Consider the following 17342-nt stretch of genomic DNA (forward strand, 5'->3'; position numbering starts at 1 on the left):
ACAAGAATATACACGATGAGAAATATGAGGCTGTCTTCATGTGGACAAAGAGACAGATCCTGACCAGTGGAGTTTGAACACATATGAATCATATCATACGTAGAGTAAGGGGATGGACTTCAATGTGGCGATCTTGGCATCTACAAAAAATTCAGGTCTTGCCCTCTACTGGTTGTGCCTCAGCCGCCAGAGCCACCCAGGAGAAGGCAATCTCCTGTAACATTCTAAACATTGTATTGGGGCGTGCCTCTCCCTTAGGGAGAGGTCACCTTCTACCAACTTATCTGTATTCTGTAACACATTCTGAATTCAGGTGTCTCTACCACTTTCGAGGGCACTGGGGAGAGTTCACATTCTGTAACTTGCTATATTCTGCTAAATGCCAAACTGTCTGTTTGTTTTCTAATATCAGATGCCTTGCTTTTATTTCTAACTTAGTTTTTCTTAAAACTAATCTTGCTGTGTAGGACCAGAGAAGCGGCTCCTGGCCCCCACAGTTTTAGCGACAATGCGAAGGGACTAGTAGAAAAAAGGACTCTTTTGTGTGAACTAAAGTAACTCTTTTTGTGAACTGTGAAGTAGCAGTGAATGGTGGGACCATTTTGTGAGTCTTCTTGGAGGAGAGTAAAGCAATTTTTAGCACGCACATGGGCTTTTTGCCTGTGAAAGGTTGCTTCATCACCACCTCACAGCCTAAGGAAAGACCGAGTAAACTTTCTGGTACAAGATAAACTTTGCAGGTGTGGAGTGTATGGATTTGGAGTTACAGGTAAAAAGGTTTTTGGGAGGAAATCTCAAAGATCTTGGAAGTTAGCTGGACCCTAACTGTGGTAAGAAATCCTGGGTGGCCAGTGGGGCAGACCATGGGGAGAGAAAAAAATCTTTTTCAAGGGCCGGCTTGGGAAAGTAGTAAGTGGTCATAGAAGGGACCATGGGTAACCAGCCAGGTGAAGCCAGTGGGAAAACTACTCCACTGCAATGTGTATTGAAATACAGGAAAAAACTGGGATTTCCTTGTCTGAAAAAAAGAAAACACTTTCTAAACTTTAGTGTAAAAAAACTTATGGCCGCTTTATGTTGTTCTGGAAGGATTCATTGGCCTTCTAGAAGGGGTCTTTTGATCGCAATGTGATTCTTCAGAAATGAATGCTTTTATTATTAGACAGGCATGTAAATTACCTAGAACAAAATTATCTGAAGCGTGTTTCTATGCATTGATAAATAACCCTGCCTATGTGGAAAAATGTGTGATATCTAAAAGTAATGATAAAAGCAGAATTGTAACTCAGAATTTGACATGTGCTCCAGAGCGGGGAAAGGTTGAGGAAGAGGTTTGGGAAGGGAAAGGATGTCTAGATTCCCATGTTATCCCAAACATTTCTCCTTCTTTGCCTATAGAATCTGTGCCTCTGTGGAAGGTGAAAGTGACATACCCAGAAGGAATTCAAGCGTCTGTGTATGCTTAGCAACTAGAGGCGGAAGAGGAACTGAAAGCTCCAACAGCTTTGAGTGGAGAGCCTTGGAAGAAGGTAACAAAAGCAATTCCAGCTAAAGTGTTGCCTGAAGAAGGAATCTGGGAAAATGGATGTCACGAAGACATAAGCGAAGTGAGTTGTATCAAGCCATGCAGAAGTGATACCTCTGTGTTAAACTCTGACTGTGATTTCTTTCCAGATAGCAGCTTTGTGGAAAACAGTGTGAGTAAGGCTGGCTATTCTGTTGTGACTTTGTCAGAAATTGTGCTATGAGGTTGAAGCAAGAAACCCTGTCAGCAAAGATTTCCAGCTCAAAAGCGGAGCCGGGGCCGAAGAAAACTTAAAGCAGAGCTATGGAGATAGAAGCTGAAGAGAGGTCAAAGGGTAAAGGTTTCACAGAAGAAAGCAAATATGTTTTTCCTATGATGTTGCCTGTGCAAGAACACATGTGGAACAACAGTGCTGTGATGTACCGAGATCGGGGAAAGCGAGGGAAGATTTTTCTCCTCCTGGAAGCGGAATGGAAACCCAAAGGAGAGTTCCAGTGCAAAATGCACGAGGAAAGTACTTCACCAGAGGTAAGAAGAGATTTCTTGACAGATTCTGCAGCGGGAGCAGCAGCAAGTGTCTTACCTAGCTTGACTACCAAGTGCTGTGGAACAGAGACTTTAGCAATGATGTGGATGCTGAAAAGTCCTGAAATCCGGCAAGTGGAATGGACTGAGAAGCAGCAGAAGAGACTTGAGAGCAAAATTTGCCAGGAGGCAAATCTGAAAGGAACAGAAGTTCTTCTGACAGCTTAGATCTTGCAGCAGAAACTTCTCTATCAAGAATTCGGGGTTTAGTCCTTTTGAACTGACCAGTGCAGGTCTAGGGTTCGTGAGGAAAAATTCAGATTCTGAGACTAGGAATGTGTGTGTAAGCAAAAATCAGTGATTGTTAGAACAAGTGCTGTTATTGCTGTGTTGTGTGTTTTGTTCTGTCTTTCAGGTATGTGCAGAAAAAGCTACCTCAAGAAGTGGACATCGGAACCACTCCAGCAAAAGTGGATGGCTCCAGGTTTTGCTAACAACAACTGCAGCTTTAAACTGGAGAAAGTCAAGAAGTGGATTCATCTCTCCAGATGCAAAAGTTGCCTGTGTGTCAGCAGCAGCAGCTGAAGAGTAATCAGCATAAGAAGAGTTGTCAGCGTAAGAAGATCAACTGATAGAGACTGTCTCAAAGTGGAGTGTGAAACCACTGAGAGAAGTGTGTTTCTGGTTAAAACAGAACTCTGATTTGAGTGTGCTAGTTTCCAAGTGTGTTGCAAAAATCATGACAATTTATGTTTGTTTAAATCATTTTCTGTTGTGGATTTTGAGAGATTTTAGTACCACATTCTGTGAAGCTAAATTGTGAATTAAGCATGTTCAAACTTTGTTTGCCCAATGTGGAAGTGATTCAGCATTGCATTATAAACAATTACAATCTGTAGTAGAAACAGTTTTTGTGCAAGGAGGGATTAAATGCTACACATTTGAGTGTAAGTGCTAGGGATAGCATTCAGAAACACTCCAACATAGTTATGGCCCTTACATAGCTACAAATGTTACTAGGATTAGAATATTAAAAGGTTGGCGAGTTATACGGGCTATAAGTGGATAAGTTTTGGTGAAGGGGAAAGTATAATCAAAGCCATTATATAAACTCAAAGGTTCAGGGGAATTTCATTATTTGACATGTATTGTATCTCAAAAATATGACAAATGTTGCTTGGTTAAAGGGTATTTTTGTAATAGGTTGATTACTGATTTGTGTGGAAATCAAAAATTGTTATGTGTTTTATCTGTTTTCTATATGTATGACTAGTTTTAGAGGAGTTTGTTCTGGAACAACATCTGTTCTCAATGGTAAAGCAATTTCTATTGCAAAGCAACTAGTAAAGGAGAACTTCCATGAATACACATTCTTCTTTATAATTAATGGCAATATGATTACTGATTGTAATTCAAATTACCATGAATTATAGGGGGGAATTGTGGAGATGGGCCAGAATGTGTATTAATTGGATTAAGTTATAGAACCAAGGATTTGCAAAGAATCAAAATGGAGCTTCTGTGTAAGTGACCAGCAGAAACCTGCATGTTTGCAAAAGGTCAAAAAGCCATGTTACCAGGTTTCTCAGTGAATATGCAGGCCAGCAAGATAACATCTTTAGTATCTTGGCACTGAGGGCCTACGTGACAGAAGACAAGATGCATTTTATATGACCTTGTTTTCTTGGTTAGGTTTTTGGGTTAGAACTAGCTAAACCAATGTGATTAGTTAAATTACAAAGTGGTTTTTCTATATAGTTAAATGAGCACAGAGAAATGATAATGAGTGATTCATATTTACATGTATTTGTATTTCACTATAATTCTATTGTCTTAGAATCATTGTATAAGTGTTAGAATCATGTTTTAACATTTCATGCTGGGGAATTGAAGAGAAGTTTTATGATCCAAAAGAATGTCCTGCATACCTTGAGGACATAGCTCTCTCTGAGAGCCAAACTTAGCCAAACTTGGCCAAATGGGTTTTTCTTGAAGACAGTGAGCTAGCTTTTATGGCAGTTCTTTGTATATGCATAGAGGCCATAAACTAACAGCATGTAGTGTTTGAGTAACAGAATATACGTAGAAATATAGGCTGTCTTCATGTGGACAAGAAGACAGATCTGACCAATGGAGTTTGAACACATATGAATCATAATACGTAGAGTAAGGGGATGGACTGTGTGACGTCTTGGCATCTACAAAAATTCAGGTCTTCCTCTACTGGCTGTGCCTCCTTCGAGAGCCACCCAGGAGAAGGCAATCTCCTGTAACATTCTAAACATTGTATTGGGGCGTGCCTCTCCTTAGGGAGAGGTCACCTTCTGTAACTTATCTGTATTCTGTAACATTCTGAATTCAGTGTCTATCACTCGAGGGCACTGGGGAGAGTTCACATTCTGTAACTTGCTATATTCTGCTAAGTAAACTGTCTGTTTGTTTTTCTAATATCAGATGCCTTGCTTTTATTTCTAACTTAGTTTTTCTTAAAACTAATCTTGCTGTGTAGGACCAGAGAAGCGGCTCTGGCCCCACAATTGATATTTGATAGTAGTAGTAGTAGTAGAAGAAGAGTTTGGATTTATACTCCACCTTTCTCTCCTGTAAGGAGACTCAAGGTGGCTTACAAACTCCTTTCCCTTTTTCTCCCCACAGCAGACACCTTGTGAGATAGGTGGGGCTGAGAGAGTTCTGAAGAACTGTGACTAGCCCAAGGTAACCCAGCAGGAATGTGGAAACACATTTGGTTCACCAGATAAATCTCTGCCATTCAGGTGGAAGACTGGGGAATCAAATCTAGTTCTCCAGAATAGAATCCACCTGCTCTTAATCACTACACCATGCTGGCAGCACAGTTTCCTCCCCCTTCTTGTATTTATTTCCATTTTTTTCTTTTGTGACAATTACTTTGGCCAAAACAAAATATCAAGCATCTCGTAGTGTTGCTGGGTAGATGTGAAATGAGGCTTAGAAATATTTATGCTTTTTGTTTTGTAAACATCACTAATTGGTATTCCTTGTTCTTATTCCCTAGACAGACTTTGTAGTTTTACTATTAGATTCCACTTGCTGAATTTTCTTTGTTTCTTCATCCATAAATTCTTCCACATTCTGAAATTTGTTGGTTACAAATAAACCATGAAAAAGAAAATTCAAAAGGTGTTTACAAATATGCAAAGGATCTGACTCCAATAAGTGTTGGATGTGAGCTAAGCAAGGAAGATGTGCATAGAGCACACTTCTAAAAATCCTGTTTCCTTTGTTTCTGCTATCATAGTTGTTACTTGTCATGGTACTAGGTAAGAAAAGTTTCTTCAAGAGGTGTGATTTAAATTGACAATGTCCTTTTAAACATAATGTTTTTAGCTTAATCATGGCAAATTTACTTTTTATTTGCTCAGATGCATATGAACCATCTGTGCTTCTAATATGGTGTTCTTAAATAATCTCTAGTGTGATTCAATGCTTTATTTCATAATTTTTTGTTTTTGGAAAACTCACTTTCTGTTAACCCTTTTGTCTGCTGTTTTTGCAACTTGTTTCAATTTTTCATTCTTCATTCTATTCTTTCTATAAATCTTTGGGTCCCAATGCTCGTCCTATAAAGTCTGCAAGATCGTAAAGTAATAAGACACTTTTGAGAGAGCCTGCATTGTTTGATACTGTCAGACCCAAAGTACCATGTGAACTTGGTACTTTGGGTCATCAGAGATTTCATCAAAAGAGATGCTTCTATGCACCCTTTTGTTAGAAAGATACACCAAAAGTTTTTGAAACAATTGAAACCTCAAGATTATTTTTTATAAACCCATCTGAAAATTATGGAATCAAATATAGTTTAATATGTATTAAAATTATAAGTACATAATTTCATTCCTGTTCACAACTTTCAACATGTCTATATTGAAGTAGATATTGGGTTTTTTATGGACAGCAATTCATAATTGAACTGTTCTGGCAACAAACTGTAGGTTTGTTTGGAGGTTACAATACCATTGGAGGTTACAATACCATATAAAACTATACCGGTTCTAGTGCATATCTCAGTCTTGAAATAACAGTGTACTGGTACTAAAAGGAAAAGCTTCTTTCTACCTTCCTGTTGCATTACTCTTTTGAAAGATTACAGCTGCTAATGCTCCCTTAAGATTTCTGTGGTTTTACTGGATCTCATTCAGGCTTGGAGTGAGGTTTCCTTCATTTCAGTGGGTATATTTTACAAATCTCTTAATTTGGGCTAAGCATTCTCTAGAAAGATTTAGTTTCTGCATAAAGAAATTTGCACACACAAATATATATTAAAGAAAATAATTGTTAAAAACAGTTAGCTGACATGATCTCCCATAATTTTAGCAGGATTAGCTACCAAACTATCTTTCAAAAGTTAAAAAAATGTTTATAAATAAAATTGTTTATAAATAAATAAATTAGAATTTCAGTTCAACATGCTTTGTGCAACTGTTTCCTATATACTAATATAATGCATGTGTCTCAATGAAATTAATTACAGCCCAATCCAAATGCGGTGGGGGCGAAGATTAGTGGGAGCAGTGGAGACTTATGCTGGTGTGTTTGGCCCTCCCCCTGTCAGTGTAAAGGGCACCTACACTGGTAGGGAGAGCTAAAATCCAAGTTTGAGGAGGCCGCTGAGCTCCACGGTGGCCAAACCCAGAAGTGGCCACTGATGGAGAATAAGGGCAGTGTCTGAGTGGACACTGGTGCAAGGAGGGGCAGGCCAGGGATGTTCCCTGGAGTCAACTTTAGTCAGCTTCCACTAAGCTTCCAGCCCAGGAATGCTGCCCTCCACAGACTTATACTGCGTGAGAGTGTGGCATAAGCCTGTTTAGGTTATGGGGTGATTCGAGTAGTGGGGATTTTACATTTCCCTCCTTTCCATGCCACCCAAAGCTCCTTTGGAAGCAATGCACTGCCATCTTGTTCTGCATGAGCACAGGACTTTTATATTTACTTCGGAAGCTTCTCTGAGCATGCCAGTTGTCCCATGTTCTGATTGGTTATTGTTTTTGAGTGGCAGCTGCAAGCACCTCTGAGTATGCCCAATGTCCCACGTTCTGATTGGCTGCTACCTGGATGTGATGTGAATTGGCAGCCAATGCTATGACTGACAAAATATGCTGCCTGTAGGGAATATCATGCCAGCAGGCTGGCTGACTCATTCTGTACTAATTGAAGTTTCTGAACTGTCTTGAAAGATTTTGTTTAAGGTGTTTTAGTGAGAGAAGCTCTTCATCTGTTTATGTGTTTGCCTCCTTCTCTCTGTGATTGGCTGCTGTTTTTGAGTGGTAGCTGCAAGCACCTCTGAGCGTGCCTGATGTCGCATGTTCTGATTAGTTGTTGTTTTTGAGTGGCAGCTTGAATGAACGTCAGGCAGGGAGATCAGGCGGCTGGGCAGGAAAAATAAACCGGTCCTGCTTTTTATTGGTTTTTGCACAGTAGCAGGCACAAGCAGGGTCACACCAGGGTTTTTAAAAAGAACCTCCAAACTGGCAGTTTTTGAAAATCCCGGGCTAAGGTAAATATCACAGGGCAAGGCCTGCGTTAGCACCGGGAACCGTGCGGAATTCTCGACTTCACACAGATATTTTTCTTGCTCACCCCATATTTTGGCGGTGCGGAATTGGTAATTAACTCACATGCACCCAGCAGGATGTACTATTGAACACAGTTAAACTTCTGTGTAAACATGAACAGGATAAGCTTGGAAAATTATCAGTCTAACTGATCTCAATCCCCCCCCCTTAAAAAAAGCAATTAAAAAAAGAATATTTGGCAGCAATCCTAAGAACCATTTCCTAGGAGTAAACTCAACTGAATATAATGGCACCTTCCAAATAGACCTGCTTACTTTCAACTAGACCTGCTTAAAAAAGAACTTTGTTGAGCAGTTACCTGGAACTTCCCTTGTGAGCAAAATGGAAGCTAACAAAAGATATCAGTGCCCAAATATAATTTGTTTTCATATAGACAATACTCTTTTAACCAATAAAACAGTCCCTATGGATGGAGCAATCCAGCATTTTCATAATGCTCTTGGAGCTCCATACATGTGGGGTCTCTCCCATTCTCTGCTGACACATCCTAAGGAAAATCATACAGTACATGTGGAACATTTCCTTCAGAGAATTAGATTATACACATTCTTACATGTTTTTCCAGGATACTCAACATCTAATGAGGCTCATCTAAAATAACTAATGCTCTTCCCAAGAAAGATCTTTAACAATCTCTAACAAAGCACAAAGTAGTAATCCTTTATAAAACATGTGTTTTTAAAGTTGCTTAAAAAATTAATTTGCTGTTTTAATATGCTTGATTTTCCTGCAGAATGACACAACATACTTTTCAGTGAGATCTGACTCAGTAGCTTTACATTAAATTACAATAAAACTGTAAGGCTGAACACACTCAAATAAAGCTGACTTTATGAAACGGAACAAACTTTATTGATTTATGTCGCCCTAGATACAGGGTTTCTGGAACTGAGGGTTCTTGCCTCAGTTCAAGTATATATAGGGTGTGTGGGCGGTCCTTTGAAGTGGCGGGAATCAGGGGATCAGGGGAAAACAAAACTGAAACTAAAACGGGAACTGGAATAGAAACTTAGTCCTGACAAAAACCAGCGATAAGATTATCATAAACTTTACTTATCTGTGCCATAACACAATTACTTTAGTGATATGTTTGCATGTAGACAAAACCTATTATGCTTATAGGTTGGATGTGTTTAAAAAAATAATTTGAGGATAATTTAGCTCAGAAGATATTTGCAGCAGGTCCAGTATTCAAATAGGTATCTTCTCAGTCATATCAAAAGCAAATGACAAGTTATCACCTGAGGTACCAAAGGAACTCATGGGTAGGAACCAACCCAGCTTTTACATTTAGTCTTCTGTAGCCTCTCCTGCCAGCAGCTTTTCTGTCAGACAGGCTCATTTGCTGTATAACAGCCCAACTGGAAGCAAAGGAACTGTATGAAATAGACTACATAATTAAGAATGGTGAACAGAGGACAGACTCAGTCCTTTCCACCAAAGTGTAGGGTTAGTGCTTTATAATGTCCCCATCCACTGCTTTATATGTTCTTAGGGTAGTTCCACAACTGCCACCTTCATAAAGTAATTGAGATAAACTAATTCTTCTAATCAGTTTGCCTGAATCATCTGAGTGATGACTCAAAAGAGATCATCTTATTCTGAAGTCATAATTAGCACATTCATCCACATACTGCTAACAATGCCAGAATACAACATGACTGATGTAGTTCAACATGATGGTTATAATTAAAAGTGAACATGCCTTTTAATCGGATTGGATACCTGCTAATCACCCAGACAATGGGAATTTGATTCAGATTTATGGTATCCAGTAGTGGCAGATGGACAATAAACTGTCCACCGACTGTGCGTGTACTGATAAGCATTTTGTTGTGCCAGCTATTATTAAGTCCATGTTGATAGTATCAGTCAGTCCACAGACTACTGTATTGTTTTCAGCTGATTACTATTAAGGAAAGATGGCATTAGTTTTAAAAGATTATTTGATCTGACTTTATTGTTTTTGTCTTATTTAGTAGATGGAAAACAAAAGTATATACAAAGTGAGGATAAATAGCTAACAGATATTGCATTGTATAGTCATGTAAATTAGAACAGTGCCTCCTCAAGGTCACTCAGGTAGGGAAACCAGGGTCAGGGGAGGCTGAAGCTTCTGCTCCATGTGCTTCAAAGTTGCAATCTGAATCAGGGCCATATGCATCTAGGAAGCACAGAACTCCCGCTGCACATCTGATATAAAATTCATGTGGAGCAGTGGTGGAATTCAAATAATTTAACAACCAGTTCCGGTGGTGGGATTCAAATAATTTAACAACTGTTTGTTTACAAGCACCATTTTAACAACAGGTTCTGCTGAAGTGGTGCAAACTTGCTGAATCCCACCACTAATGTAGAGGCCACAACCACGGTGTAGCATTGAACTGGATCTCAACAGAACCCCATTTTAGTCAATAATGCTAACTCGAGCTACACTCTTAAAAAAACCCCACAACCCACCTGATGAAGAAAATGTCAAAATAGTTTGAAATGAAGCCCAAAGTAGACTTTATGAATTATACTCTTGTAGATTTGCCAATAATAATGTCTTTTTAAATTTTAAAAAAAATTTATTCCTTTTCTAATAGCTAGGGATATGTTCCATATTTTCAAAATATTATTTACTGAATCTTATCAATACTAACCATCTCCATTTATCAATATTAAATATGAATTTCTGTTGTTATCTAAGGAGCACTTGTAATGTTGCTACTTTGTGTAAGATGCTGTAAATTGCTTCATGTTCATTTGTCATTAAAAATGCCCTAAGTTGTTGGAGTAGTGCAAAACAAAAATACTCCTGTGTATATGATAAACTGCTGAACACATTAGCAACTAGCACCTAGAGAAAAACACTGGCTCCACTATAGAAGGCAGGAATTTCACCTTAACACTGAACAAGATTATGTTATTTTTGATTTTTAATACTTGTACATTTATAGGATTACTGAGCAATTCCAAAAGCTCCATTTCATTGCTTTTTTTGCCTATTATGCAGGAAAAAACCTTCATATTTGACAACTAGCCTCCCATACCCTCCTTTCTCAGGTCTTACTGTTCTACCTTCTGGCTTTGCAATCCAGTAGTGAGGAAACTGCAGCTGCCTTTTGGGTCCCAACCCACACTTTGAGACCTACTGCTGGGAGAATATTACAGACTATCATCTTTTTTTCTTTCACAGGACTTGAACAGAACCCTTCTGTTTTGATACGATTAATTAAACACAGTTGTTCCCAGACAGGACTATTAAACCTAGTGCACAGCAGCATTGCTACGAGAGGTAAGAAACTATCTTTTAAATTACACCACCACCAAATCTGTAAATGCAATTCACTGCTAAGTGGGCTGATCTCTTGTACTGTTGTGACCTTTTCAACCCTTCATTAAAACAAAATATTGATTTATGCATTGCATATTCTTGTGTGTTTCAAAAACTTATTTTGGCACAGGAGACTCAGACCTAAAGCTTGAACTTCCAAGGTTTATAAAGGTCATGCATATAACTGTGCTGCATCTGTACTGCACTGACCAAATGTCCACAAAGCATAATCAGTTTGCAAATTGTATTTTACAGATTAAAGGAAAAGGGCAGCAGCTATCACAGTTTTGTTACAACATACTGGCTTAACAGAGATATCAAATACACCTTGTCCTTTGTTAGACTATGCATTTAAGAGTGGGAGATCTTTCTTTACTGATTTCAATACTAGGTCTTTTGGACAGTGCTAGGAACTATACAGAAGAGTGGTCCATTCTGCTCAGCACAAATAAGGTGTCCTGAGGTTGGGAAAAAAGGCATCTTGGGGACAAACACACACTTTTTTCCCCATGACGTCCTCAGGATGCCTTATTTCAGCTCATGGCAGCTTTTTTTGAAGTCACTAAAATGTGGACTTTTTTTCCCCTGAAGTCATCTGCAAGTCATCTCCTGCTTGCTAAGTGGAGCTCAGGAGCTGAGAAGACATCTTATTTTTCCCACCCAACCATTAAAGCTCTCTTGTCAGTTTCCTCCACCACTCACAGGCAACATTTTACAGTGCTGCAGTGATTCTCCATGCTTGCAGCCATTTGCTGAAGGTTTACCCGGGATGTTTGCTTTACAGGCTTCGCTGTTGGGTGCCTTTTCAGCCTGAAAGGTACATTGTTGTACTCAGCTCATCCTGCCAATTTCAGCAATATATAGTTTTCCCTTAAAAAATTTTTTTTGATAAGCTGTCTTCAAAGACACACAGACACGATATGAAAATTGGCATGGATTCTGAAATCATGTTGCATGTCTTCGAAGACAGCTCATCGAAAATAAAAAAGGGGAAACTATATATTGCCAGAATTGGCAGGACAAGCTGAATACAACCATGTACTTTTCAAGCTGAAAAGGCACTCAGCAGTGGAGTCTGCAAACCAAATGTCCCAGGGAAACCTTCAGCAAGTGGCTGCAGGCGCAGACAATCACTGCAGTACCATAAAATGTCGGGTGCAAGAGCTTAAACCCCGAGCGGGAGAACATGGCAGGCAGGGGCAAAAAGCCCTTTTCTCCTCTGATGGACAAAAAAAAAAATGAGGCAGCAGCTTTTTAGAAGACAGACATCTCCAGAATGTCTTATTTGTGCTGTACAGAAAAGACCAGTGTTGCTTTGTTTTTCTGAAAGATTTCTCTTTCCAAATCACCTGGCAGAGGAACTGTAATTGGATTTACACCCCACACTTAACATAGCTTTATATCCCTAATACAATATCATAGCTCTCCATACACATCAGGTTCTAGATCCAGTCAGGTGCAACAGGATTATGTTCTCCTGGTCATTGACAATATTGCAATTCACCTTTTAATGAATGGTGTTCTGATCTTGTTCTCCTCCTAACACAAACCTTTCCTGACTGTTTGTCCCCTGTATACACTCAAGATAGGGATGCAAAAATATATTCATTGCCTGCCATTGCCTTTGTCCCTTGCCACAGAAGTCAGAGTCCAGGCTTTACTCAAAATTATCAGAACAATGAGCAGAAAGATGCAGCAAACTTTGGAGTGCCTGCCTCTTTTTCTACTCTCAGCTGAGTGTATCTCCAACAGCTCTGGTACTGCCCAAAACCTGCTTTGCTCTGTGTCCTGGGGCTATCCATACTGTCCAGCATATCAGTTCAAATCCTCTTATTAGATCCTGCTTTCAGTGCCCCAACATGTGTAACCCCTGTGTAAGAATGGGATGACCCAGAAAGGGGTGGAGTCTGAAAAGAAGCTGAATGCTGCAGAACTCATGAGGTTGGAGGAAGCAAGGCTACCAGGCTGGGACCTTGATTGATTTTATTAAGCCTTAACACCTTGTTTAAGGTAACTGCAATGTTGTTGGGAACTAGTGGGAAGGGAGGTTGTTTTTTTTTTTTCCTATATTGTAAATGTTAGAATTTATTGTTTCAGGAATTTTGTGTATGTAAATGGTGAGAGTTTTTCACCAAGGAACTCTTTCATCATCTTTGAATCCCGTTCACCAAGCCTCTGAAGTCTTCAAAAGCCAACCACCAGCAAAGAAGAATTGGACTTGGCAATATCAGTAGACTGTAAATATAAGGACTTGAAAATGCAAACTTAACAGGACTGTAAAGTGTAAATGTTAAATGTTAAATGTTTAAAAAGTGTTATTTGTTAAGAGAAGTAAACTGTTGTTTTATATTTAGTTCTTTGCAATTCCTTCCAAGTACTGCCCCACAGAACCCACAGAAAGAGGTTACAAATTGGCACCCAAAGTGGGACCCAACGTGGGGCGCAGCAAGCCTTGGGGATGGCGTCTGGCTTCATCAAGTGGACCAGGGATTGGAGGATGGTGTGGTTGATGACTTTCATTCAGGAATCCAGAGGGAAAGCGCAGTCTCCTTGGCAGTAGAAGGCTGAGTAGCCCTGGGGGGCAATCACCCAGTTCAGCCATCCAAGATCTTGAAAACTGACATATAACTCTTCTCTCCTGCATACGTGCTTCCCTTCAGAAGGATGAATGTCATCAAATGTCCCTGGAAGTCTGTTCGCGTGTGGGAAGCTGTTTGTCTTCTTGGGCTGCTTCTTCCTCAGATGCCTGACAGCTCGAGGAGATCTGGCTTGGCTTTGGCTTGCCCGGAAAAAGGTCACCATGAAGGGCTGCTTGGAACGGACCCGTGGCGACCCAAGAGGCCTGCCAATGCAGGATCGATGCTCTGCCCATCCTCCGTTTCAACGTAAAGTCTCAAGGCCAGGTTGTATTTGCATTTCAACAGCCAGTGATTACTGGCAGCTGCGACATCAAAAGCCAGCCAGCCCTCCATCCCAGCCAGAAAATCCTGCAGATTCAAAAGGAGCAATTCCGATTCTCTGTTCGGGTGATCTTGGACGATCTCATAAATGCTGATGTGCAGGGTCTGATTGACGTAGCGAATGACACTCTGCATCTTGTAAATGTGCAACTCAGCTGCCATTGCAGACTCCGCCATTGGGATTTGCGTTAAGTCAAACCTGAACTCCTTCCAGTATGGCTTTTGATAGAAGATACCTCTGTCCAGTTCAACCATGCTGACGAAGCTCATGACAGTTTCCGCGCCGTCCAGCGCCCTCCACTGTGGCGCCCAGCTGGGTGCATCGTCATCATCCTCCTGGCTGGCCATGGCCCTGCACAAGTCCAGCATGAAGGGGGGCACAGCGGAGGGGTGAGGCGGAGGTGAGTGACGGGCCCCGGAGCGTCCCGGCAAGCCCAGCAGGGCCAGGATCTCCCGCTGCATTTCCCGCTTGTCGTGCCCGCTCAGCTGTTGCGGGGGGGTTGCTGCTGCAGGCAGGAGGCGACCTGGCGGGCCCCCTGGCGTTCCCCGCACTTGCCCGCCAGCAGCAGCAAGAGCAGCGGCAGGAGCCGCATCGCACTCGGCTCGCCGCTGCTGTCGGGGCGGCCCTTTAAGAGGTGGTAAATAGAGAATGGGCATTTGCCGTCAGGGCACCATATCTTGAGACTTGCCTGGCACCTGTCTCTGCCTGGCAGTCACCAAGCCAAAACATTTCTCTTTACCAAAGCATTTTGCTAAGGGTTTTATCTTTTTAAGTTATTTTATGGTCTGTTTCTAACCCAAGGGATGTTTAATGGATAATTTTTAGATTCAAAATGTTTGTTTAAGCAGTTTTTAATTACTGTTTGTGCTCAATGGCTTTAATGCTGATAATTTATGTCTCATTTTTAGGATTTTATAGTTACTATACTGTTTTTACTTGAAAGTTATGTAGGAACACAGTATATAAAGTCTCTATTTAAGTAAATTTGCAGAGTACACAGTGCTTGCTCCTACCAGCGTAAACCTTCCAGACCAGAATTGCTAAAACCAGTTATAGCATTATCTGTTGTTCCATTTTGATCAATCTGAGTTTTATTTTTGTCATTTAGAGTCCGCCTTTCTCACAGGGAGTCAAGGTAGATAACACACAGTACAGTCAACAAAATGGGACATTCAATGAATTAGGATATTAGAAGTCTGGAACCACCAGAAAGAAACACAGGCATAGCATAAGTATTAACATGAATTCAGGGATTCTTCAAACCACCAAAGCTTCGAGGGCCTTAATTAGGCCCCACCATGGTAGGGATATGGCCATTATTATGTTCACTGGAATGTGTTCCAATTGTTCACAGGTCAAACTCAAAGTATTGTTCTTTGACCTTTAAAGATTTTAAAAGCTTGGGAACTAAGCAGCTGGAATCCTGCTCCATCATAGTAACCTACTCTATTCTTGAGATCAGCTGGTGGCATGCAATGCTATTTCATTAGCCTCCATTGTCAAAAATGAAGGTGAAACAGACTTCTTAGCTCCTGTTTCCAGGCTGTGGAAGGCTTTGCATCTGGAAATTTACTTAGTCCTTTGTGATCTTCTGATGATTTCTTAAATTCTGCTTGTTCCAGAGATCCTTCTAAAATGAGTGGGTTGTATTGCATTAATGTTTCAGTTTTCTATTTCTGAGGGCTAGACTTAATTCTGCAGCTAGATAGGGATTTGCTTTCGTATTTTTATCCACTTTTTAATTTGACCCTTCACACACTTCTGGTCTTTGTCAGATTGAGCATCCGTCCCCTCTGGGTTTCAAACTCACTAATATACACTCTTACACATCTTGGACACTCACACCACAGATTTCAGAAGCCACACAGTTTCTGAAACCTCCTTAACAGTGACTTTTTCTCTTCCTCCACAGTCCCTGTCTCTTTGAGTTTCTGCACTCTTTTTCCTCTTCTGGAGAAACAGGTTTGATTCTCTGTTGCTTCACATGAGCAGCACACTCTAATCTGATGAACTGGGTTTGTTTCCCCACTTCTACACATGAAGCCTGCTGGATGGCCTTGGGCTAGTCATAGTTCTCTCTGAACTATCTCAGCCCCATCTATGTCTCAAGGTGTCTGTTATGGGAAGAGAAAGAGAAGGCGTTTGTAAGCCACTTTGAGACTTCTTACAGGAGAGAAAAATGGGATATAAGTCCAAACTCTATGCAGTGGCATAATGGTTAAGAGCAGGTGCAATCTAATCTGGAGGAACCAGGTTTGATTCCCTGCTCTGCCACCTGAACTGTGGAGGCTTATCTGGGGAATTCAGATTAGCCTGTACACTCCAGCTGGGTGACTTTGGGCTAGTCTCAGTTCTTCCGAGCTCTCTCAGCCCCACTTCTTCTTCTTCTTCTTCTTCTTCTTCTTCTTCTTCTTCTTCTTCTTCTTCTTCTTCTTCTTCTTCTTCTTCTTCTTCCCCCCCTGCCCACCCAACAGCAGTTTCCCCCTCTCTTCTGGCCAGCATTTCAGAGCAAACTGCAGAGGTTTAATTTTTTGCTGGTTATTTTCCTTTTATGCTGATGGTCTAAGATGGTGGAGGAAAAAATGGTGGGCAACCTCCCCAGGGGAAGGTTATACAGAAAGAACCAGGAACAAGGCAGTGACAGGCAGCCATTTTAGCAGATTATCTCAGCTGAAGGCACTTCGCAACAGGATGAGCCCTTTCAAACAAAAACCCATGGGAAAAACTCAATGTGAAGCAAACTGCTGTGGAATAACTCCACATATAAATGGCCAATGTGTTTTTATATATGTAATATTATATTCTGCAAGATGCCTTGTGTGTTTAATTCAGCCATATATACCTAATAAAACCAGATTCTGCTTTACAGTACATAGGGTACAATTATCCAAAGTTTTAAAAGGTTAGCTTCGGGGTTTTATGGGAATTCTCTATTCCTAAAGAAAAGGATAGGAATAAAATGTGAATATAAATATAAACCTACTCTGCTCATTCAAATTACAAATAGCTCTCTTTTGTCTTTATTTGCCACACTAGGAACAATCCTGAGCAGCCCTGTTCAGAATCCTATTCAGATCTATTCACTGGGGCTTACTCCCAGAGAAGTGTTCTTAGAGTGATCCTGTGAGTACCCTGTTTTCCCCTTTTTCTCCCCCCAACCCAACAGCGGAGGTTCTTATTTTTATTTTACAATGTCTTCAAGGCACAGAAAGTGAAGTTAAGACAACCATAATTGACTGAACGGTTGAGCCCTGTCCACAGAATCTTGCCCAACACACTTATATCTTCAGATCCTAGCAGGAGAAATAAACATTTTGATGATATATGATACACATCCTGCACCACATTATTAGTCTGTCATTATTTTTAAATATAACAATGCATATCACCATGGCTCAGA

General features: G+C 40.5%; 2 protein-coding genes across 6 annotated transcripts in view; both read right to left on the reverse strand.

Moving 5' to 3' along the window:
• Nucleotides 1-17342, reverse strand: part of LOC125430952 (sine oculis binding protein homolog) — a 202671-nt gene that overhangs the window by 120482 nt on the left and 64847 nt on the right. The window lies entirely within an intron of this gene.
• LOC125442416 (bone morphogenetic protein 8B-like) lies at nucleotides 11663-14598 on the reverse strand. Its single transcript, XM_048513751.1, is given in 3 exon segments — nucleotides 11663-11791; nucleotides 13400-13803; nucleotides 13806-14598. Coding segments are annotated over 3 exon segments (1326 nt in total).

Source organism: Sphaerodactylus townsendi, linkage group LG01 (genome assembly GCF_021028975.2).
Source record: "Sphaerodactylus townsendi isolate TG3544 linkage group LG01, MPM_Stown_v2.3, whole genome shotgun sequence".
Lineage (NCBI taxonomy): Eukaryota > Metazoa > Chordata > Lepidosauria > Squamata > Sphaerodactylidae > Sphaerodactylus > Sphaerodactylus townsendi.